The sequence below is a fragment of the Elgaria multicarinata genome, chromosome 2 (assembly GCF_023053635.1).
Source record: "Elgaria multicarinata webbii isolate HBS135686 ecotype San Diego chromosome 2, rElgMul1.1.pri, whole genome shotgun sequence".
NCBI classification, from domain to species: Eukaryota; Metazoa; Chordata; class Lepidosauria; order Squamata; family Anguidae; genus Elgaria; species Elgaria multicarinata.
This window is the reverse complement of record NC_086172.1, coordinates 142,950,263-142,971,795: the sequence shown is the minus strand read 5'-3', so window position 1 is coordinate 142,971,795 and position 21,533 is coordinate 142,950,263. Positions and strand designations below refer to the sequence as shown.

At 40.8% G+C, this 21,533-nt stretch overlaps 2 protein-coding genes across 2 annotated transcripts in view; both read left to right on the top strand.

Moving 5' to 3' along the window:
• The window catches only part of PPP2R3C (protein phosphatase 2 regulatory subunit B''gamma), a 34,785-nt gene that overhangs the window by 7,421 nt on the left and 5,831 nt on the right, over positions 1-21,533 (top strand). Inside the window, exons 2-10 of the mRNA XM_063117804.1 lie at positions 3,841-3,968; positions 10,079-10,183; positions 10,299-10,411; positions 12,471-12,568; positions 14,301-14,371; positions 15,260-15,392; positions 17,603-17,658; positions 17,741-17,816; positions 19,883-20,019. Coding sequence (XP_062973874.1) covers positions 3,841-3,968; positions 10,079-10,183; positions 10,299-10,411; positions 12,471-12,568; positions 14,301-14,371; positions 15,260-15,392; positions 17,603-17,658; positions 17,741-17,816; positions 19,883-20,019 — 917 coding nt within the window. The remainder of the gene's footprint in view (positions 1-3,840; positions 3,969-10,078; positions 10,184-10,298; positions 10,412-12,470; positions 12,569-14,300; positions 14,372-15,259; positions 15,393-17,602; positions 17,659-17,740; positions 17,817-19,882; positions 20,020-21,533) is intronic.
• LOC134393798 (uncharacterized) lies at positions 5,880-8,033 on the top strand. Its single transcript, XM_063118896.1, has 2 exons — positions 5,880-6,768; positions 7,133-8,033. Exons 1-2 carry the CDS (start codon positions 6,132-6,134, stop codon positions 7,753-7,755), a joined length of 1,260 nt encoding a protein of 419 aa, XP_062974966.1. The 5' UTR covers positions 5,880-6,131; the 3' UTR covers positions 7,756-8,033.

Below are 21,533 nucleotides of genomic sequence, written 5' to 3'. Positions count from 1 at the left end.
TTCTGGTTTTACTTTGTATTACTATTGACCATGTTCTTTTTTACATGGCTAATGAGCCAGAGGTATAATGACAAAATGTTAGTAGTTGAAACAAGCTAGTGAGAAGTGACTGCAATAAGCCTTTAGTCCATTTTGTTCCATGGCTAATGTTTGCAGTATAATAGTATTTTATAGTCTTTCCAAATGCTAGGTTGCTAGTTTGTTGTACTAGAATTTTCTGCATCTGTCAACTGCTTCATTTGTTCAGTGGTAGCAGTATGCGAGTGTAGATATGAGAAAGATGATGGGGAAAGAATGTTAAATGTTAGGAAAGGTGAAACTATGGTTATCCAGTGAAGGATTTGCAGTCAGAAATGTGACCAAAGCGTGTTTGGGTGGGCACACCCCCTTGGGGGCTGGACATGTTTTGGGGGAAAAGGTCCATAGTGGGTGCAGGTGGGTGCAGCCACCACAGGGTATGCGGGGCGTATAGACAGCTCCAGGCTAGAGTCTTCCCTCATTTTGTTCTCCCTCTCCCCCATTTCTTGTTTCAACTGACATTCTCAATGTCCCAAGTATCCTGGAAGGCAGTAAGCATGCTCAGTCATCAGGTTGTTTTTAGGGAGGGTATTTTCTTTTTTTAAAAAAAAAATCCCATATGTTTTTCTGCATGCCTAGGGCAGGGTGGACAGAAAGTACGTCTCCTGATGTTTTGGACTTCCTCTCAGCATTCCTGACTGTTGGAAATGCTGGCAGAGGCTTCTGGGAGTTGAAATCCTAAACATCTGGAGATTTTCCTGCTGAGATAGGGTGTCTTCTATGTATGCTGAAACCGTTACTTTGTCTGTAAGTGGCCCCATTTCATTGCCTAGCTAATAAGCATGGGATTACAAAGTCTGATATTTCTCAGGGATGGTTAGGGGTAATTAGTTCTAATTGAGGGGGATTGAGTTAGTCATTTACCTTTGTTAACTGTATGATTGGGGGAAAGATCTTTCTGGTGCGGAGTGCACACCCCTAATGTATATATATTACATTATATCCTTCTTCCGCCGAGCTCTATGACCCGGGTGGCTCTTTTGCCAGCAACAGGAGGCCGGCGGGCAGGTAGGTGGCACCAAGGACGCAGCTGATTCCCCGGCGAAGTCGCCGGGCCCAGCAACTCTTCACCCCGTCCCCATGAGGGGCGATGCAGGGCCGCCTCCTCCTCCTCCTCCTCCGCCTCTTCTTGGAACGCTTAAGGTACTGTCTCCATCATCGATTTCGGGGCGCACTGCAGACGCACTCCAGGCGCCCCGAAGACTCTGTGTAGACAGGCCCCAGATTATAGAACAAGCAAGTCCCACAATTGTTGGTTTGTTGGAAAAGAATTAAAGTTTACTGCTCTTCCTGCTGTTGATTGTGTATAATCTAAGCTATCACAACAAACCTTTCCATCTAAAACATAACAGTAGTTCAATTTTGCCCTGTTCACTGATCACTATGCCTTTTTTTTGTACCACCCAAACTATATCTCGTCTCCCAATTCTTGCTTTCTTCATTTGATTATTTTACCTCTAATATGGCAATCTTGTGTTTTACTCACCACATTGGCTGGCTTGTTATTGTATTTGAGGTATTATGGCTCAATGCCGTGCAAAATGTCATGTTATAATTTGAGGTTCGACAACTGGAGGCATTCCAGGGATCAACCCTTCCCCACAGGATACCCACACCCCTACAGGCCACATGCTCCCCACCCCACAATGGTGGCCAATATATATACATTAGGGGTGTGCACTCCGCACCAGAAAGATCTGGTAACCACAAACATCCGCAAAACATTTGATTTTCCAGAGTGGAGATTGGCCACTTCTAAACCCATCGATTAATTTCAGAGTGGAGACATGCCCAATCGGAGCTTCTAACGTCTCCGAAATTATTCGACTGTTTAGTGTGTGTGTGGTGTGTCTAATTGAAAACCTTTCAGTAAGGAACATGGGGTGGGGTAGTTTTGATAATTGATATTGACATCTGTAGCTAACCAATTAGGAATTGCCACAGCGCTGTCCGTGACTGTGTTCTCCTCCAATCACAGTGTTCAGGGGAGGGAATGCCAAACATTTTTCCACGCTCATTGGAGTTCTCGGTCTGGCGGCGTTTGTTTTGATAAGAGAGAGAGAGAGTGCAAAGATAATGTTTGTTTAGCAAATTGAATTTATTTAGGAGAGAGAGAGAGAGAGAGAGGGACCTGTTGTTGTTTTTTATTTGAATGTTTGAGCTGTTCCACCCTCCAGCATGTGCGCGTCCAAAAAATCTTAAGAAATCCTTTTAAAAAGCCTTTTTTGAATTGTTCCTTCAAATATTCTTTTAAGTCCATTCAGGGCAGCTGTGTGCATGTGTCTTTAACTTAAAAATCAGGAAAAAAGCCGTTTCAATTGAAATCCATGTTTTAGGGTTGTGCAGTGTACACAAGCTGTACACAACATTCCATGAGGTGGTTGGTTGTGCATTTTTGCTTGGACTCATAGAAGTCATCCACAATGTGAAAGTGCTGTTGGTCTGGCATTGTCAGTGAGTAAGCTTCTACACCTCTTTATTTCTGTTAAACTATTACTCCTGTTGGCTGGCTGGGCTTCCAGGGCAGAGGGGGTGCTTCTCCTCCTCCTCCTCCAAGCCGTTGTTGCCTTAACTCGACTCACTCCAATGTGCCCAACCGACAGTGTGCGTATGTGGGGGGGGTGCCTCCTACTCCTTGTCCTGCAAACCTCCTTTCCTCTCTGAGGATGGGCAAGCTGTGTGCTGCTGTTGCGGCATTTATTAATTTAGATTTACTTTTTTATTATTGTGTTAAGCGCTTATCCCACTGCTTCGTTTCTCTCTCCGTCACCATACAGATCAAGCCATGAGAAGTGTCTGAGAGGACATTTGAGTTTGGACTTTAAAATTTCCCTATAAATCACTGCGTGTAGGGATCTGCTCCAAGCTGCCACAGTGCCAATTTTCATGTGTTTATCTTTAAAACAGAGGGCGTTGTAAGCAAGCATTTCAGTTAATTCCCATTGACAATAATGTAGTGGTTACCCGAAAACAGAACGGTTCAATTGTTAATTCAACGGGGCTGAGAGAGGGACCTGCTCCAGAAATCGGGGCAGAGAATAACCTCAATGAAGTTCTGCCCCAAATTTCGAGGCAGAGAATACCTGCTCTGCATACCCCTTATGTGCAGTTTAACTGCTACAAGCTTACTGAGGATATATATTGTTTAATTTTTGAGAGGCAGCCTGGGTGTAGCCTACCTTTGCTGTAATTCTAAAGTAGATTAGAATAAATACATTTAATAAAATGCCTATAGCTGCTTTTCATATGGGAAAACAGCTTTGGGAGGAGAATTTGGAGAGTGTGAAAGCAGCAAGGGCTTCTTAACCCTTTCCCTACTTTCCCTTCTCCAGTCTAATTTCTGCCTGCACAATTCCAAACGTGGGTATGATTCTCTATTGGGCATTTATTACACACAGATGTAATTGTTCTTTCCTAAAAACTGTTGCTATGTCATAATAGAACATTCTAACTTCTCCTGGAAAACTTTCAACAGTAGATTATTAATCATTACTACACTTTATATGGGGAAAGTGAAAGGTTACTTTGGGAGGCAACACTTTCATGAGACGTCCTCCTAAGAGGGACAGTACACTCTTAGCAGGAAGGGATTTTACAGAATTTGGAAGCTGAGGAAAAATTGGGCAGAGACGTCAGATGGCTGTGTTTGTGTGTGTATCAAATTAATATGTGAGATTCAAAAGCAGAAATACTTTGGAAGTTTGTTATATTAAATTAATCCATATGAATAAAGTGTAATGCATCTTGTCTTATATTAACTAGCTAAAAGGAGTGATCAAGAGTTGAAGGATGAAGAGATGGAGCTGTTTACAAAATACTACCTGGAATGGAAAGGAGGAAGAAAAAATGCCAATACCTCTTATATGAACATACCACGATTTTATTATAGGGTAAGTGGTGTTTTCAGTATTACTCTTATTTCAGTAAAAAGAAAGAAAGAATACCATCTTTCATTGGGCAGAACAGTTTGGCTAGCTTTCTAGCAGAATGAACTGTAGGTATGCAGCAAGCTAATTAAAACCAATTATTATCTAGGGTAGAGTTACAATTTGTGGGAAATTTCTAAAACACAAGTTCTTATACAGGAGTGAATTGGCCTCTTTCAGATAGCCTCAGTAACCAAGGTGAGCAACCCAACCCTCCCCAAAAGAAAGGTACTAGAACTATTTTATTTTGTGCAGAGGTATTGTTTAAAACAAGTTTCCATAACTCTAAGACTGTCTCCTGTAAATTCTGCATACAATTGTCAACATATACTAGGGCTGGAAGGGGAAGATAATGAATTGTCTACTCCAAGTGAATTGCTGATGAGCTTCCCAATGTAGTTTGATGGTTAAAAAGTTTGATTTGGGTTGGAAAATTTGGGTTCCAGTTCTAATTCTGGTACGGACTCTATCCTTTTTCACACAAACAACAGGTACAGTGGTAAAACAGTTTTTGGATTGAACCACTTCATATTCTATGTTTTACCTAGCTTTCTTCCTGATGTGCTAGTTTTCTGTGGACAGGGAATCTGTATTTTTATAGTGGAGCAATCAACCATGCAATCCTGGAGCTGCAGTCTAAAGTAGTACAATCCAGGAACATTAGTCCCACTTCAGTTGCTGTTCATGTAAACTAAGCCTTAGTGATTTGCAAAGACCATGCAACATATTTTACCTGCTATCAGCTTCAGTTGTCAGATTACCTCAATTTTCATCTATAAAATGAGAATAATGACTTTACAAGCTTGTTTTAAAGGTGACTACTGTAAGGATTTATATTATTCTCACTATAAAGTAAAATTGAATATTACAAAGAGTTTTAACTTGAAAATGTTGGATTATGTCCAAGGGGGCACACGTGGACTTCCTCTCGCAAAATGGGGATTCCGTTTCCTGTCCTATCCCTGTGTCCCTCAGATCTGCTTTGGTTAGTCCACCCCTTAGGGGGCATGTGGGGGCTGCATGTAGGAATGAGAATTAGTTTCTCCATGTGTATCTGTTCTGCTGGTGGATGGACAACATTGAATACAGCCCTTTAAAAGTATTAATTAAACTAATAAATCGGAGTTATTGACTCATAAATCAATAGATTCATGTAAGCATATGGAACTTTTTAATACTGATTCAGATCATTGGTTCGTCTAACCCAATACTGTTGACATAGATTTGTAGAAGCTTTCCAGGGTCTCAGCCAGAAGTCTTTCCTTGCCCTGCCTCTTAAGATCCTTTAACTGGAGATGCTGGGGATTGAAGTTGAGAACTTCTGCATGCAAAGCATGTGCTCTGCTATTGAGCTGTGGCCCTTCCTGGTTTCAAAGCACTGGCTTCATAATGGAATATTATCTGTTTCTATTTCAAAGATTGTAATGAAGCTGTATTGTGCAAATGCCTGCAACTCTTCTCCTTCATTTTTGTGCACCTACACATCTGTTCTGATGGACTGGTACACTGAAGGTGTCTACCCTGTGTGGGAGAAACTCCTTTCATGCTAATTTTTTTGAGTTTTTCCCATAATTTCTTGTCTTGTGTTTCTTGGTATATCAAGATTGGGAATATGTTGCTCATGGGAAATAAGACCATCTCAGATGACTCAGTGTGGGGAATACACCTATTCTTGTATTGGGGGAAGACTGAGAAGTCTGTATTGGCCCAGTTTCTAGGTTTTTGTAAAACCCTATCCAAAATGTTCTTTAGTTAGTCATTCTCTTGGGGATTCTGTTCTCTGCTCATTGGATCCAATATGGTGAGTGCTTGGGAGATGCTTCCCCACCTCTGCTGTCTTGACTCATGGAAGGGGCATTGCATCCCAGTTGTGTTTGTGCCCTGTCCTTTTGCAGATACATGATCATACTCTGGGTGCAAATCCCTGCCCTGACAGTGGACATAGTCTGCAGAGACCACTTTGCCTTTTTTCTCTAGGAACCATTCCAAACTATCATTGAAGGAGAACAGCAAGGCAAATCCAAATCAACTGGCCGGGCCCCTCGTGGCCCCACTTGGACTGATGAAGAGACCAGAGTCCTATTGGGTCACTGGAATACTTTGCTGATCCAGCGCCGGGTTCAAAACATGCCCACCAACAGTGATCTCTATGCTGTCCTAGCCAAGAAGATGGCTGAAGAGGGATTCTTACGTACACGAATCCAGTGTAACAACCGGATTCGGGACCTTCGCAAAGCATATCGAAAGGCAAAGGATGCTATAGGCAAGGCAGGGGCGATGCCAGTTCGCTGCCGGTTCTTCAGAGAGCTGGATGAGATCTGTGGAGGAGAAACAGAAACTGCCCTTCCTTCCATGAGTCAAACTATGAGGCTCCAGCCCTCCACTACCATTGTTCAGCCAGGATCATCCTGGGAACCTATACCAGAAATTTCCTGGAAGGTGGAAGAGGACTCTGAGACTGAGGTGGCCTTTGATGGGATCAGTGATACCACACAGCCCCTGCAGGAAGTATTAAAGATTAAGGTGGAATCTGAACTTGAAGAAGATACTGCTTTTCAGCTGGCTTTGCCACCTGTTTCTTCTTCGTCTTCTAGCACAGTGGCAATTGCACCTACCCTGGAGGAGGATCAGCAGTCTGCTTTCCAAGAACAGGACATCCTAATGCCTGCCAGGCCAGCTGCTGCTCAGGCTCCACAGCCATTGCCCCCCACCTACAATTCAGAGCAGAGGCTGAAAACAGGAGCTGAGGACAAAATTGCCATAGGTGAGTGTTCTTAGTAATTTTTACATGTCTCTTTGGAGGAATAACTGGTATCATAATTAAGCTTCTGTTCTCTTTGCTTCAGGCTTCCCATCTAACAATGTATGGGAAGCAAGGAGAGTTAAACTCCTTTATCTGGCCTCTCTTTGGTGACCATAAACATATCTTGTTTTGCTAATGCATTCAGGTCAGTGCAGTGCCATGCTAGCAAAAAGCTTCCTCATGTTGAGAACCCTTTCTCCACTAATTTATGGCTTGCTTGCAAAAATTATTTGCCCACAGTTCCACTTAATTTAAGTGTATGTTTCTTCATTTCTCAGGGATATGTTAATACTCCTTTTTTATCTTCCCTTTTTTCGTGGAACAGGAAGTCCAAGACATGATTCCAAGGCTGTGCCAAGGGCACCAGATCCAGCTGTGGACAGGATGGCACAGATGAGAGCTAGAAGACGTCGGGCCAGGGAGGAAACCATAGACCGTCTACTTGAGGAGATAAGGGCTGGAAGGGAGGCCATGGATGCAACGTTCCGACTCCTCCTTGAACAGCAACGCTCGTTTCAGAACAGTCTCATCAGGGAGATGCGGCTGGCAAGGCAAGAACAGCGTCGGGCAACTGAAGCTGAGCTCCGAGCTCGCCAGGAAGAGTGGCAGCAGCAGAGGACTCAGCGTATACTGGACACTAATAGGACTGAGGCTGAGATTGTTCGCTTCCGCCAAGAGCTCAATTTCCTTAGACATAATTTTATGGACTTTTTTTCAGCAGCAAGTTCTTTTTCCATCCCTTCCCAACCAAGGACACCTTCCCCTGTGCCTGCTCAGAGGGACAATCCTGGTCCTTCCAGAGCACACTGGGAAAGCTGTATCCCCAGCGTAACTGAGGTGCAGGCACCTCTTCCAGACCCACAGATACTCAGGGTGTCTTCAAGGGGGAGGAGAGGGAGGCCAAGAAAGCGTGGTGGTGCTACTAGAAAACAGGTCCACAGAGAATAAGCATAGTGGGGCTGAGTTAGTGCTTTTGGTGCGTAACTCCTGGATTTGGTGCTATCTAACCTTCTGTCTACCTCCTTTATTTCTGCACTGACTGTCAACCTCTTTGGTTTTCAGCACTGTTTTTTTAAACCAACATTTAAAAAATGTACTTGAATTCAATCAGTGTTAAGCTTTGCATTGCTGTTTGTTTAATGTCTTTATGTAGTAGTTGTTTTTACTATATGATTTTCCAATGAGTCTGTGATTTTCTTCTTTTCCCTCCACTTATGTAATAAATGCTTCCCCCCCCCAATGAAAAGTGTCATATGCTATAATATAAGATGATACTGCACATGAATTTGATAGGTGGGGCTTACAAATGTAAATAAAAATTGCTATCTAGTTTCCTGGTAGGCTGAAATTACACTCAACTAGGTTCAAGAAACTCTATAGCAGGAATGGACAGCCTTTTTGGCCTCAAGGGCCGCATGCAGTGCTGGGTCGTAGGTCAAGGGCCACACACATATACATGGACATGTGTGTACATACGTACGCGCTATCAGCTGGAGATGGAGAAACACCTAGCTATTTAGCTGTTACTATTAGCAGTGACCCAGTGATCGCTGCATGAGGATCACTGGGAGGGTGGTGATGACAAAACCACCCAACATTCCCCACCTTTGACTATTGTTTCCTGCTGCTATTAACAGTGGGCAAACAGTGACCTGTTCCCACACTCCAGCTGATGGAGAAAGGTAGGTGAGTCACCCCTAGGGTATGCAGGTTGCTCATATGTGCTCTACAATTCATTTGTTGCCCCATTATTTGAACAGTGCAATAGGAAGCATGTGTCTTCCTTGGTCATGAATCTTCATAAAAATTATCAGCCTGTCAAAATGACTTAAAGTTTGGAGTTAAAGAAGCCGGCGTGAACCGAAGATAGTTCATGAGCGCACAGTGGCTTTTCTGCCCCCCTACCACTTCACAACAGCCCCTCATTTCCCATCACCCACCCAAAGTCTGCTGTGGGTGAGTCTCACAATGGTGCTTGATGTGAGAATGAAACTGGGAGGGAAAAGGCTACACACACCATGCAAGAAAGTGCTTTCTCCTCACGGACGAGTGGAGTACAATCTGAGTAAAGTTGCTGCTAAATTTAATATTGCAACATTCTTCATGCTCACCTTATGAAATATAGGCACCAACTTTGTTTAACGAGTACACAGGATTTGTGTACAGTGATTTGCGTGGTGGTGTTTTTTGGCAAGAACCCAAAAAGCAGGGTGACGGTCTTCTGTAGGATGGTTGAGTAGCCCTTATAAAATCCAATTTAAGAATTGTTAACCCCCTAGGATCAATATTAATAATTTGTAAGGAAGGTTCCCAGTTTTTCCTGGGACATAGTTGAGAAAAATGCAGTAAGATTTGTGCTCCTTATAATTAAGGCTCCTTTTCAGTAACCTTCTAAAATAGGGGGCTAGGCACTTGGCTTCCTTTGATATAATCCTTATGCTTGTTGCTTTAAACTTCCTTTCTCATGTAATTTAAAACAATTCTTCCGTCCCTATTAATTGACCAAACTAGATTACATATATATACAGAGTCACTGACCTGGTTCACACATAACTCTAATAACCCAGGGTTTATGTAAATAGGGATGTTGGGAAGGCATGTGACATTAAGCATTTCATATCACTGTCGACACTTAGCCCATGCCCACTATAAGCTACATTGGTTATGGGTGAGCAGTGGAAATGGGCTAATTCAGGGGATCGGTTATGCTTGTCAGTTCTGACGCAGTATATGCACTGTAAAAGGAAACAAATCTGTAAGAGAAGTTACCGTCGTGCGAGAATTCCTATAGTAAAAATTAACACATAAACATACTTTGCTGGTTGTTGCCTTGGGTTTTTCAAATGGATTTGATTCCATTTTGAATGCTCATTTCATTTCGCCGGGAATAGGGGGGGAATCTTTTTTTTAGGAGCAAAGTTTTAATGTTAGAAAATATATCCGATTTGTATAAGAATATGTTCAATATAAAAGTATATTAGGTGAACTGAAAGTAGAGTTTGATCTCCTTCGGAGTTTTGAACTCATTATTGCTATGCCAATCTAAATAACATAGCATAAATTAAAACTAGCTGGAACACCAGACATACATATCTATCTCGTATTTTTCTTTTTTAAATCTGTTCTTGCTTATTGATGGAAAGTACACTGTAATTCCTTTTGTGCCCATGAATCTTTTTTGCTTGCATTTGTACTGCAATTGCGCAGTCTGTGTTTGGTCAGAAGAGCTCAGCTGGACAATAACAACTGTAGTATTTCTTCCTTTCTTTAGCTGCCAGCAGAGGATGAAATTTTATTACAGAAATTAAGAGAAGAATCCAGAGCGGTCTTTTTACAGAGAAAAAGTAGAGAGCTGTTAGATAATGAAGAACTGCAGGTAAGAAAACATCGAAATGTGTTCCTTAAATTCAGGTAATTTCAGGTTAATCTCTTGAGTATTTTATTAGCTATTGTGTGATATTTCTCTAATCTATTTTACATCCCTTTTTAAGAATTTGTGGTTTCTGTTGGACAAACATCAGACACCACCCACAATGGGGGAGGAAGCAATGATCAACTATGAAAACTTCCTGAAAGTTGGTGAGAAAGCTGGAACAAAATGCAAGTAAGTCACCTTCATTTAAGTGCTGACACTAGTCTGTTTTTATATAGCATTTTAGACTGGGCTAACATTCAAACTGAAGGTTTTTAAGTCTTGGTGCTATGGAAAGCACCATGGAAAGTCATGGAAAGTCATTCACGTGAAGCAACTTCATGCACGGTTCTGTAAACTTTCCACTGTAGCTGCTGGTGTTTCTCTACTACCTACACACACACACACACACACACACACAGAGCTTTAGCTTTTGTGACAACCCTCTCAGATCTATGGGAAAATGCTTCTCTAGAAAGAGATGCTGAGGTTCAGTCCAGAGGAGTTTTGCAATTGTTAGCAGGAATTTGCTCAAGAATAAACTGAGCATGTTTTACTATGTAAGTGAAACTGGATTGGTGGAAGTGAAGCTGAGACACTGAAAACACAACATTGGCCAACAGCAAATGCTGCAACCTGATAAATTCTCCTTGCTTTCCATGCATTATTAGATGAGTATCCTGAGAAAAAGAGAATAGAAGGTTTAGGGAGAAAATCCCCAAGAGCTGTCAGAGAACAATTTGGATCCATCAGCCTGTTATGGTGGATCATCTTTATTCCTCCTTCACCACTGCAGAGGCTCGGAATCCCAGTAAGACTAAACCCCACCAGGTAGTGATCTCTCCATGACAACAGAATTATAAATAGTTCTTTCATCCCCAGATCACCATCATCCCACCCAACACAGAATACCAAATCCAACATGTGCCTTGCTGAATGAGTAGGGCTAGATACCCATTGGGACAGACCCATTGTTGCTATGGAGCCATGAACTCCTGAGTCACTTCCGACAGGACAATATCAGCATGTATGTTGAAGTCTCTCAATACAACAAGCCGGGAGGATTCCAGTGTCACCAACCCAGCGTGGGAATCTGTTGTGCAATGGGGTGGGCAGTATACCAACAGAATCCCTATTCTATCCTGATGCACACACCCAAAACTTGCAGTCAAAACTACAAGACTGTGAGACAGGGCACAATATCTGGGAGATAGAACCACCGTGACTCTGGCTTTCCACCCCCAGGTCTTCCCTACTATAACATGGAGAACCCAGGTGGACAAAGCTGGGAGAGTTTTAGTCCCCCAATCTTGTCCAACTAGATCTCCAGGATGGCACACTCATCAAGTCCTGGATGACTGTTTTCCTATTTACCAGCCTGGCATTCATCAGGTTGTTGAAACAAGACATAGGGTCAATTCGCACGATAGGAGAGCTCACCATGAGTCATTTAAGTCATAGTGAGGCTGTGGTGTATGCGACTGCCATTTTGCATATCCAACCCCTGTTTGGGGGTGTTGTGTTGTGCGAACCTAGCAAGCATAAACCTAAGACAAACTATGGGTTGTTTATCCCTTGCATAAGCCATGCTCGCTGGGTATGACAAGCTGCATAATGTCATGTGAATCAGGTCCCTTTGTTGCTCAATGGTGACCTTCTGGAATATACGTGCTGGACTTGTGGACTTACATCAGACTGGTGTTCAACTAGGGTTTTCCACTGAAATATTAATTATGGTATTTGTTGATTATTAATACTTAGCTCAAACAGGGAAAACAATACTGGATGGTGTGCACTAGATTTTTTTCAACAAGCTCTGTTCTATATTAGCTTCTTAAGTTGGGGTGTTTCCAGACGGAGGACCTAGCACTACTGCTCAGAAAGTATTGTGCAACTCTTTACTATTTTTCTCAATGCATTTTCTGCAGTAAGAGAAGACATGGAAGGGAAAACATGGTGTGTTTTTTTACAAATGGAAAATCATGTCATATAAACCTCCCTCTAAAAGCCTCATCTGGAAGCACTTTTGGTTGGTAATTCCTCTTCCCTGTTTGGGTCCCACAGGATTCTATGATATGCCCTTTCCTGTTCAGCCAGGTTATTTCCCTATCCCCCCAAAAGACACCCTTCATGTTGCCACAAAATAGTGATCAGAAAAATGTTTAAATTATTAAAACTATTTAAATATTTAAATTACAGCCGAATTTATACTGGGTTTGCAGAGCTTCAATCTTGTGCTTATGCTTCACAGACAGTTCTTCACTGCTAAAGTCTTTGCTAAGTTACTTCACAACGATCCCTATGGAAGGATATCTATCATGCAGTTTTTCAATTATGTGATGAGAAAAGGTGAGCTTGTTTTTACACATGATAACAAATACTGTGATAACGTGTTGACAGTTATGCTAGGTCTCATAATGAGTGGAGGTTTACAAATGTGAATAGCTGCACTGTGAAAGACGGAATCCAGTGACAATGAGAATATTGGCTTTGATTTTTCTAAAAGAGCAATCTTCTTCCTGTCATAGATGAAGGGGAGAAAACAAAAATGTCTAGAAGGCAATTTGTTTTAAGAGCTTAGAGAATCAGAAGGAAATCTAGGGGGGAGGCTTTTATACCAGTAGTTCTCATCTATTTAATGAGTGTGGGGATCAGAATTGTGCAAAGCCTTATTTCCTAATTGTTTAAGAAAATAATTTTTTATTTTGGCCATGGCCAAAAACTACTGTGGAGACACTACTCTCCTATGCTGTGACTTTATAAAGGGCATTTGCCAGGTCAGAAGGAGCAGGGAGCTGATTACACTGTGCATTTGGCCTGCGTGGTTTGTTTCACATATCCATTCACTTAGTGATCTTGTGCAGTGAAAAGCCATCCGAAGACTGCTTCTAAGACTGTGCTCTGAAAGTACTTATTGTAAAATAGCAGCATGTGCGCGCCACTCCCTTTCTTCCCCACTCCTCAAATTGAGATTTCCCCATTCACAAAAAGAACATGGCAGCCTGGATGCTGCCTATGAACCACTAGAGCTCTTGTTCATGCTGTGGTTTAGAGAAGGAAAGAAGCTCTTCCTCTTCTGAATAGCTAGAAAGATGTCTGCTGTCCTCCATACCTTAGTGCTAATGAGAGAATATCTTCACTTCTCAAAGTCCTCTGGCATATGCAGAGTGCTTGGGAAGAGGTGAAGGGGTCTCCTGCTTGGATATGGGGGAGGTAAGAAACAGTGGGGGAGAGGATCCTACCTCTCTCCAGAGCCCACTGTGCATATTAGGTGACTTTGGGGAGGGAAAATAATTGGTGATGACCACTAGCTAGTAGGCTAAGTCAATATTAGTGATCCCAAGTGATTTTTGTGTTGGGATGCAAGTATGTCAGATAACATAATCATCAGGATGCTATTTTCTCTACAAGTTCAAAATACTACCCTCAGATCTGAAATAGGTAAGTTAAGCATTCAGAAAGGAGAGACGGGCAGTAAAATGAACTCAGAATTCTTTATACTTCTTTGTTTCTGAACCCTGCATGCTAGATACTTCCTTTAAATATGAACACTGGGGTTTTAATTCCTTTTTAAAACTATCCCCAATATCTGTGGCTCAACTCAATGTATGAGATGCATTCAAGAATGGTTGTCTGTTGCCTGGCAAGGATTACACTGCTCATCTTAGAAACCAACAGGTTCTTTGGATTCCTGTGAATCTGTTTGAATTTTTTAGAAATACTTTTTATAGGGTTTCTCCGCCTAAAAAGCATTCTGACTTTCTGCCTCTCCCCCTACTTGCTGCACTTTTTTCCAGTTAGAAACTAAATTAAATATAATGTTGCCATTTATTTTTATTGGTTAGGAAATCATATTTATATAATCTGTCTAATGCATTCAGTTTGTTTTGTTCGCTATGAATCTGCAGAATTTGGCTTTACAGATTTTTAGAATGTCCATGTGTTGGAAAACTTAGAAATAACTATATATTTGTATCATATTTTTTCTATTTTGAACGTGTTAATACACCTTATTTTACTTTTCCAAGAACTTTATTTTCCTTGAAACAGATTACATATATATATCTTATCTATTTCACAGTATGGCTATACCAGACAAGGATAGGCCTCAGTTTATATGACGTGGCTGGACAAGGTTACCTTAGGGAATCAGTAAGTAATTAATGTTAAGCATGTAATGTATTTATTTGGTATCAGTGAAATGTTTCCTGGTGTCTAAATGACCTTCATTTGTAAGAGAGCGAGTTCATGTGCTTTAAAAGGGGTTGGATATATTCCTGGAGGAAAAGGCTATCAATGGCTACTAGCTCTGATGGTTATGTGCTACTTTCACTATACGAGGCAGTAAGCCTGTGCACATCAATTGCTAGGGAACATGGGTGGGAGGGTGATGTTGTACCATGTCCTGCAATGTCCTAGGCGGTGGCTGGTTGGCCACTGTGTGAACAGAGTGCTGGACTAGATGGACTCTCGGTCTGATTCAGCATGGCACTTCTTACGTTCTTATATAGGCATGTTTAATAATCTGGTATTTTTATATAATTACATTATCTGGAAGGTTTCAGAAAAGTAGCATTCTACTGTAGTGGTTCATTAGAGGGAGTGTAATAGTGTGGGTTTACTTACACTGTTTGCATATTGGTGTCCATGTTGTGTTAATTGTTGATCATTCTGTTAGAATAAGTACCTGATGTTCAATTGCATGCAATCCCAATTCAGTACTTAATTTAACTACCCTGTACTAAACAGGATTACACCACTTGACAAACCTTAGGCAACTTTTATTGTATATTGCAAATAGTGCATGGATCATGGAGGAAGTGGTGTGTGCCATGCAGGGCAGCAGCTAGGGAGCGGGAGCATTTGGAGTGTTCACTGTTGCTTCCTTCTTGTATCCTCACACTACACATGGGAAAGCAGTTAGAGACAAATTTGCCCAATCCAGTCCCTTGTAAACTACAGGACAACTATGAACAACAACAGCTCAAGTCATGATGACACCTATAGCTTAACCAGATAATTTCTTGTTTAATTTTACAGGATTTAGAAAATTATATTCTGGAACTCATCCCCACATTGCCACAGTTGGATGGTTTAGAAAAATCCTTTTACTCATTCTATGTCTGCACTGCAGTCAGGAAGTTCTTCTTCTTTTTAGATCCTCTAAGAACAGGTAGGTTCGAAATGCTGCTTTCTTGTTTGCTAACTAAACTTCAGTTTTGCTATATGAGCTATGCAAATATTGGCCTCATTCAGACATAATCCTAAACGATGGTTTAGTGATATGTGAATGAAACTTGGGCTCATGTGGGGTCCCCCCACCACCTTCCCTCTCCTCCAGCATGGCCCATAAGGAGATCAGGAGCTTTTATTTTCAGTTAACCTCAGTTTAGCATTAACTCTGATTACTAAACTGTGGCTAAACATCACTGTGGTTTATTGAATCAAGCCAACTTCATAATCTATTGTTTGAAGTTGTCCTATTTAAGTAAATCTTAGTTAAGACTAACTGAAGTTAGACTGCAGTAATAAACTGTTAATTAAAATGGAAGCAGAAACTTCCAATCTTTTTCTTACACTAGAGGAGGAGAGGAAAGCAGGGAGCTGATGAGACCAAGTCTTATTTATGATGTCCAAATGTGTCCAAACTGTTCACAAGCATAACATTTTGACTCTGGGATTATGTCCATAAGGGACTTCTTGTAGCATATCTTATCTACATGCTTGTGTTCTGACATGGATTTTGTAATAATAGGGTAATATGCTGGATTATCATTGCAGTCAATTTAACCAAATTGGCTTATATGGACTGTAACTACCATACCAACACGTAGCTTATCATGTCCAGATACTAAATCATCTGATAACAGGTGTATGGCTTAAAGAGCTGCCTTACCTATGTCTTTCTTTGGCCTTCGATACTGCATGTCACAAGGTATTGGTGGTGCCACTTCTAGGAAATATTTACACATTGTGGCTCCAATATGGACATTTCCTAGAGCTTTGTGATGCATCAAGAGCAAGGAAAGGTGAAATCCTTAACAAACAACTATATAATAACAAAAAGTTAAGGCTGTATATACAGTGAAACCATAATATTTAATATACAAAGATAAAATAAAGATTAACAATAATATTGCATTAAAAGTGCAATAACATATTGCACAGACCAATGTCCTAGGCTGTTTGAAAAGGCTGATGCCCGGCATATTTTCAAAGGGGAGTGACACCCTATACCACATAGTTGTGGGAATTGTAAAGTTAGCCCCAATAAATCTTCAGGGAGTACACAGCAGCCTGCATTCAGCCTTCAATTTGGCCGTTTTCTACGTTGTTTTAGTTATACGTTGGTCTGTGCAATATGTTATTGCACTTTTAATGCAATATTATTGTTAATCTTTATTTTATCTTTGTATATTAAATGTTATGGTTTCACCGTATATATATCCTTAACGCTTTGTGATGCATGCCAAACTTGCATTTGCACAGGTTTCTCCATTCACTGCAACACAGGGGTAGTTCCACCCAAACAACAGGCTCTGCATGCAGAGGTTACCCTGCTGCTGAAGTGAATGAGGAAGCTCTTTTGCATATCAGAATTCCCATGTATGTATCAGCTGGTCCAGGCTGCACTGCTATAAATGTCAGTTTGTAGGAGTAGTGGAATAAACAAATGCTTTCCATAATATGCAAGACCATTATCTCACTTTTGATTCCCCAGAAAGAGACTGGATTGATAAATTAGTTTTCTCTGGCTATAGCAGCCATCCTGGATGTTCTACATTAAAACCATAGGCTTTCCCCCATTCTTTGTCCTACTCTTTGGAAACTAATGGAGCTGCTCTGAAGCTGGGTAGGCATTCAGTATTTTCCCTATGGAAATCCATGGGTGAGGAGAGTGATTTCTCCCTGCTAGTTAGTATATTGCAGGAACACTAGGATGTACTTTTCCCTAAAAGGTGGCATATAAATACATGTGTGTGTATTCTACCAGACCAGGGGAACCTGGCAATAAAGACAATAAATGACCTGAGAACTTTTCATTCTTGTTCATATATATATACATTTCTCTGGAATAATACCTTTTTGAAAAGTTGATAAATCTAATAAATGGCATTATCTTCCTGCTGCCTACTCTAGACTCTATGAACTGTTAATGGCCAAAGTTTTATTAATTTTCAAAATGTATAAAATGTAACTTTTATTTCGCTCTGATTTGTATTGACTGATGAAAGTTTTTCCAACATTAAAAGGTTTGTTTCTACTCAAGTCACTCTGGCATGAATTGAGTATAATTATCCTTGATGAAGCCCCAAGAATATGACAGCCATTAATTAATAAGTGGCGGAAAATACTAACGAATTTACTTTTTTTTTCTTCCAGGGAAGATAAAAATACAGGATATTTTAGCCTGCAGCTTCCTAGATGACTTATTAGAGGTAGGCATTCTGATATATATACTCTTGCCTTTTGTATTTCTTCATTGTTGATTACTAACTCAACATTTCCGTATTCATTCAGTTACGGGATGAAGAACTTTCTAAAGAAAGTCAAGAAACGAATTGGTTTTCTGCTCCTTCTGCACTGCGGGTTTATGGTATGTTCCCATCACTTTATTGTATCAAAGTATATTGTAGCACTTTATCCTCACAAGCAGCATTTTTTGAAAGTGGTTTGTTTGTTTGTTTTACTGTCATATATGTGGCAGAATGAAACAGTGACCCTTTTGTCTCATCAGTTCAGAATTACTAAAGTCACAACATTGCGGCTGGGTCCCACACTTATCTATTAGGTTTTATGTTAATGTAACTGGTTCTTGTTAAGATGGGGAATCTATGTGTTGATGTGAAAGGGATTTAGATAAATTTTCCTGAACTTGTGTCTGAAGTCACCTTGTTATCCTTTGTGAGCTGTTCAGTGTGAACAAGCACTTAGTATAAATTTAGTCATGTCTCCTGTAAACCAGGACAAGGCAACATAAAGCCAATGGGCTCTATCTGAACTTTCAATAATGCATCGTTCTGTGCTGCCACCATGTGGTGACTTACTTGTGGGCTAGAAAAGAGAGCATTAGTTGGCCAGATATGGCTTGTGGGCCTTACATCACCTTCTCTTGCCCTGTATTTTGTAAAAGCCAGTTGCTTAAACTTGTTTGAAACCATTACTCCTTCATTATCCTATCCATTAACCTAATATTCCACCTTGGACCCAACATTCTCAATAATCAGTGTTTATGTTCACTCTTAGCACTGTGCAAAGGTTGGAGTTTGAAACTTAAATATCTTCAGTTTCTAAAGATTGCAGGTTTTCTTCCAATTTTGATCTTGGCTCTCTTATCACTGGAGTACCCTCCTGTCTTCCAAGCAAATTTAAGTACTGGTGTTGTTAAATCTACTTCTTGAGAGCTGATGTAGTGGAGGGGCAACCTGTGACCTGGAAAGTAAGTCCCTGTTCAAATCTCACTTTAGCGTCGAACTCATTTACCTGGTTTGCATGTCATGTCACAACTCACCATGGGTTTTTTAACCCACAATGAGCTGCGGTGCCTGCAAGTGCCATTTTACATATTCAACCTCATACTGGGGATTGTTGTGTTGTGTGACCCTGGCCACAACAACACTCGCATAACCCATGGTCTGTTTAACCCTTGCACTACCTACAGTGACCGGATTTGCACAACAAAACAATCCCTGGTCAAGGGTTGAATATGCAAAATGGCAGCCTGTGGTAGGCTGTCATGTTGTGCAAACTGATCCACTGTGACCATAGGCAGAACATAATTCCTTCATATCCCTTCTACAATATGTGGATAATACTGACCTACATTACAGGACTGCTTTAAGGATTGAGATTTGTTTGTAAAAAAAAAGTCCTGCTTTTCCCTTTCATAAAGAAGTTGCTCATAGAATCTGACAAAATACAAAACCAAAATAAAAAAAAACAATAGTCAACCATTAAAACAACGTTATCAAACTAAAGGCAGCATCAAAGGGCAAAAACAGAGCAGAAACTAAATAAGTTAAATTAAGGAACAACATTCAAACAGGTTAATTTAACTTATTTAGTTTCAGCTCAGTTTTTGCCCTTTCATGGGCAATATACAACAACAACGACACTAAAGCCATCTCCCTAAACACTCTAATGAGGACTGAGCATGCTCAGTGGACACACATCAGTTCACGGTGGGGAGAAACGGAAAACTGCTGCTGGGGAGAATGAAATTATGGCTGTTTGCCTTAATAAACTTGATTGATTGGTTGATTGATTGATGAAGTATCCTGGAAAAGGACATGGCTTGCTTACTCAGATCCTGAATAGTAGCAGTGCACACTGCAGTATTTATGTTGCAGACTCCACTTGTAAATGCTAACTACAGTTACTGCTTTTACAGTTCTATATGGGTTTGTACAACCTAAATATCAACTATCATCATAAGCTTCTCTAGTCAAAAGTCCTTGTAAATGTGTGCCATGTAAATCAAGGAATTCTCTAAAATGTTTTAGCATAATAAGAAGTATTCTATACCCTAAAACTAAAACTAAATAATATAACCTGCTTATTATATGTATTTGTTCATTAGTTCTTAGTTTTAAAGTGGTGTAGAAAATTGTTGCTTCGTTTTCCCTTTCTTTTCTCTCTTCTTCCTCCCTCCTCCCACCACAGGCCAGTACTTAAATCTTGACAAAGATCACAATGGCATGCTTAGCAAAGAAGAACTATCTCGCTATGGAACAGGAACTCTTACCAACATATTTTTGGACCGTGTCTTCCAGGAGTGTCTAACCTACGATGGAGAAATGGTACTCCTCTTTTAGATGAATATTAGAAGTAAAATCTTGAGTTTCATGTCAAAGTAACATTTAATTTTTTTTAACTCCTCCAGCTTTCTAAAGCCTGCAACATTAAATGCATGTTAATTAAATAGAATGAAGGCAACATTCTCATTTGAATGGCAGCTGAAAACCCACACATTGTGAATTCATAACTGACTTTGCAGCTAGCTGAATAAAAAAACTCATTGTGATGGGAAGACAGTGGCCTCTTCACTATTTGCCTCCTATTGCCAAAAGCAAGAACAACAAGGAACTTATAAATTAAAACTAACAGTCTCGGATACACAAATGTAATGCCACTAATACAGAATTCACTTATAATTGTTTAGGAGCCTGCCTCCCTAATGCTTATGGGACCAGGGCCATTAAAGCCAATTAGCTAAGTGGCCATTGTCAACCTTCTCAAGTTCATTACACAATTGGGCTATTATTTAGAAAGGTAGTGTGGTATAGTGGTTAGAGTGTTAGACCGGGAGTTGGGAGATCTGGGTTCTAGTTCCCTCTCGGCCATGGAAGTTCCCTGCGTGACATTAGACCAATCACAGACTCTCAGCCCAAGCTACCTCACAGGGGTGTTGTTAGGATAAAATTGAGAAGAGGAGGATTATGTATGTCGCCTTGGGTTCCTTGGAGGAAAAAAGGCAGAATATAAATGCAACAACAACAATAATATAATAATTTTTCAAAATCTATTGCTCAGTTTTGAAAAAGATTGCTCGTTTTCTGGGAACAGATTCATGCAAGTACATGCAGAGCTGGAATCTGTTAGCTGAATTGGTGGTGAAAACAGAATAATGAGATGCCATACGTTTCATTTCTGCATACTGCTTCCAGTGCAAGACTTGTGTGGTCATTAAGTTATGTTTTAGTTAACTTCTAATACAATGTATAAGATTTAGAGAGCGATCCCATGGTCCCTGGGAGAGAGTCCCAGGATCTGATCAGATCCCTCCCCCTCACAGCCGCCAGGGAAAGAACCGTGGTGCCTGCTTTCTGAGGTTTCAAAATAACTTCAGGGAGGAAGAAAAGGGACCGTTCCTGTGGAGAGGGGGGAAGGGAGGAGAAAGGAAAGGCTGGAATCTGCAGAAAGCCTGTCTAGAGGAAGAAGATGCAAAGGAAGACAGGAAGGTGAAAATTGCTTTTGTTGCTCTACCTGCACTGCTGGCAACAGCCCGGCAGGGCATAGGATACTCAGAAGCCTCTGAGATCAGAGGCTTCTGGTGGACAGCTCCGTGGAAGTGTCAACCTAGTGTGCAGCCACTGTATAAAAGGCAAACTCCATGTTAGGCATAATTAGAAAAGGAACTCAGAATAAAACTGCCAGTATCCTACTGCCTTTATACAAATCTATTGTGCTGCCACACTTAAAATACTGTGTACAGTTCTGGTCACCACACCAAAAATAAAAAAGAGAGATTGTATTGCTGGAAAATGTACAGAAAGGGGCAACTAAAATGATCAAGGGGATGGAACATCTCTTT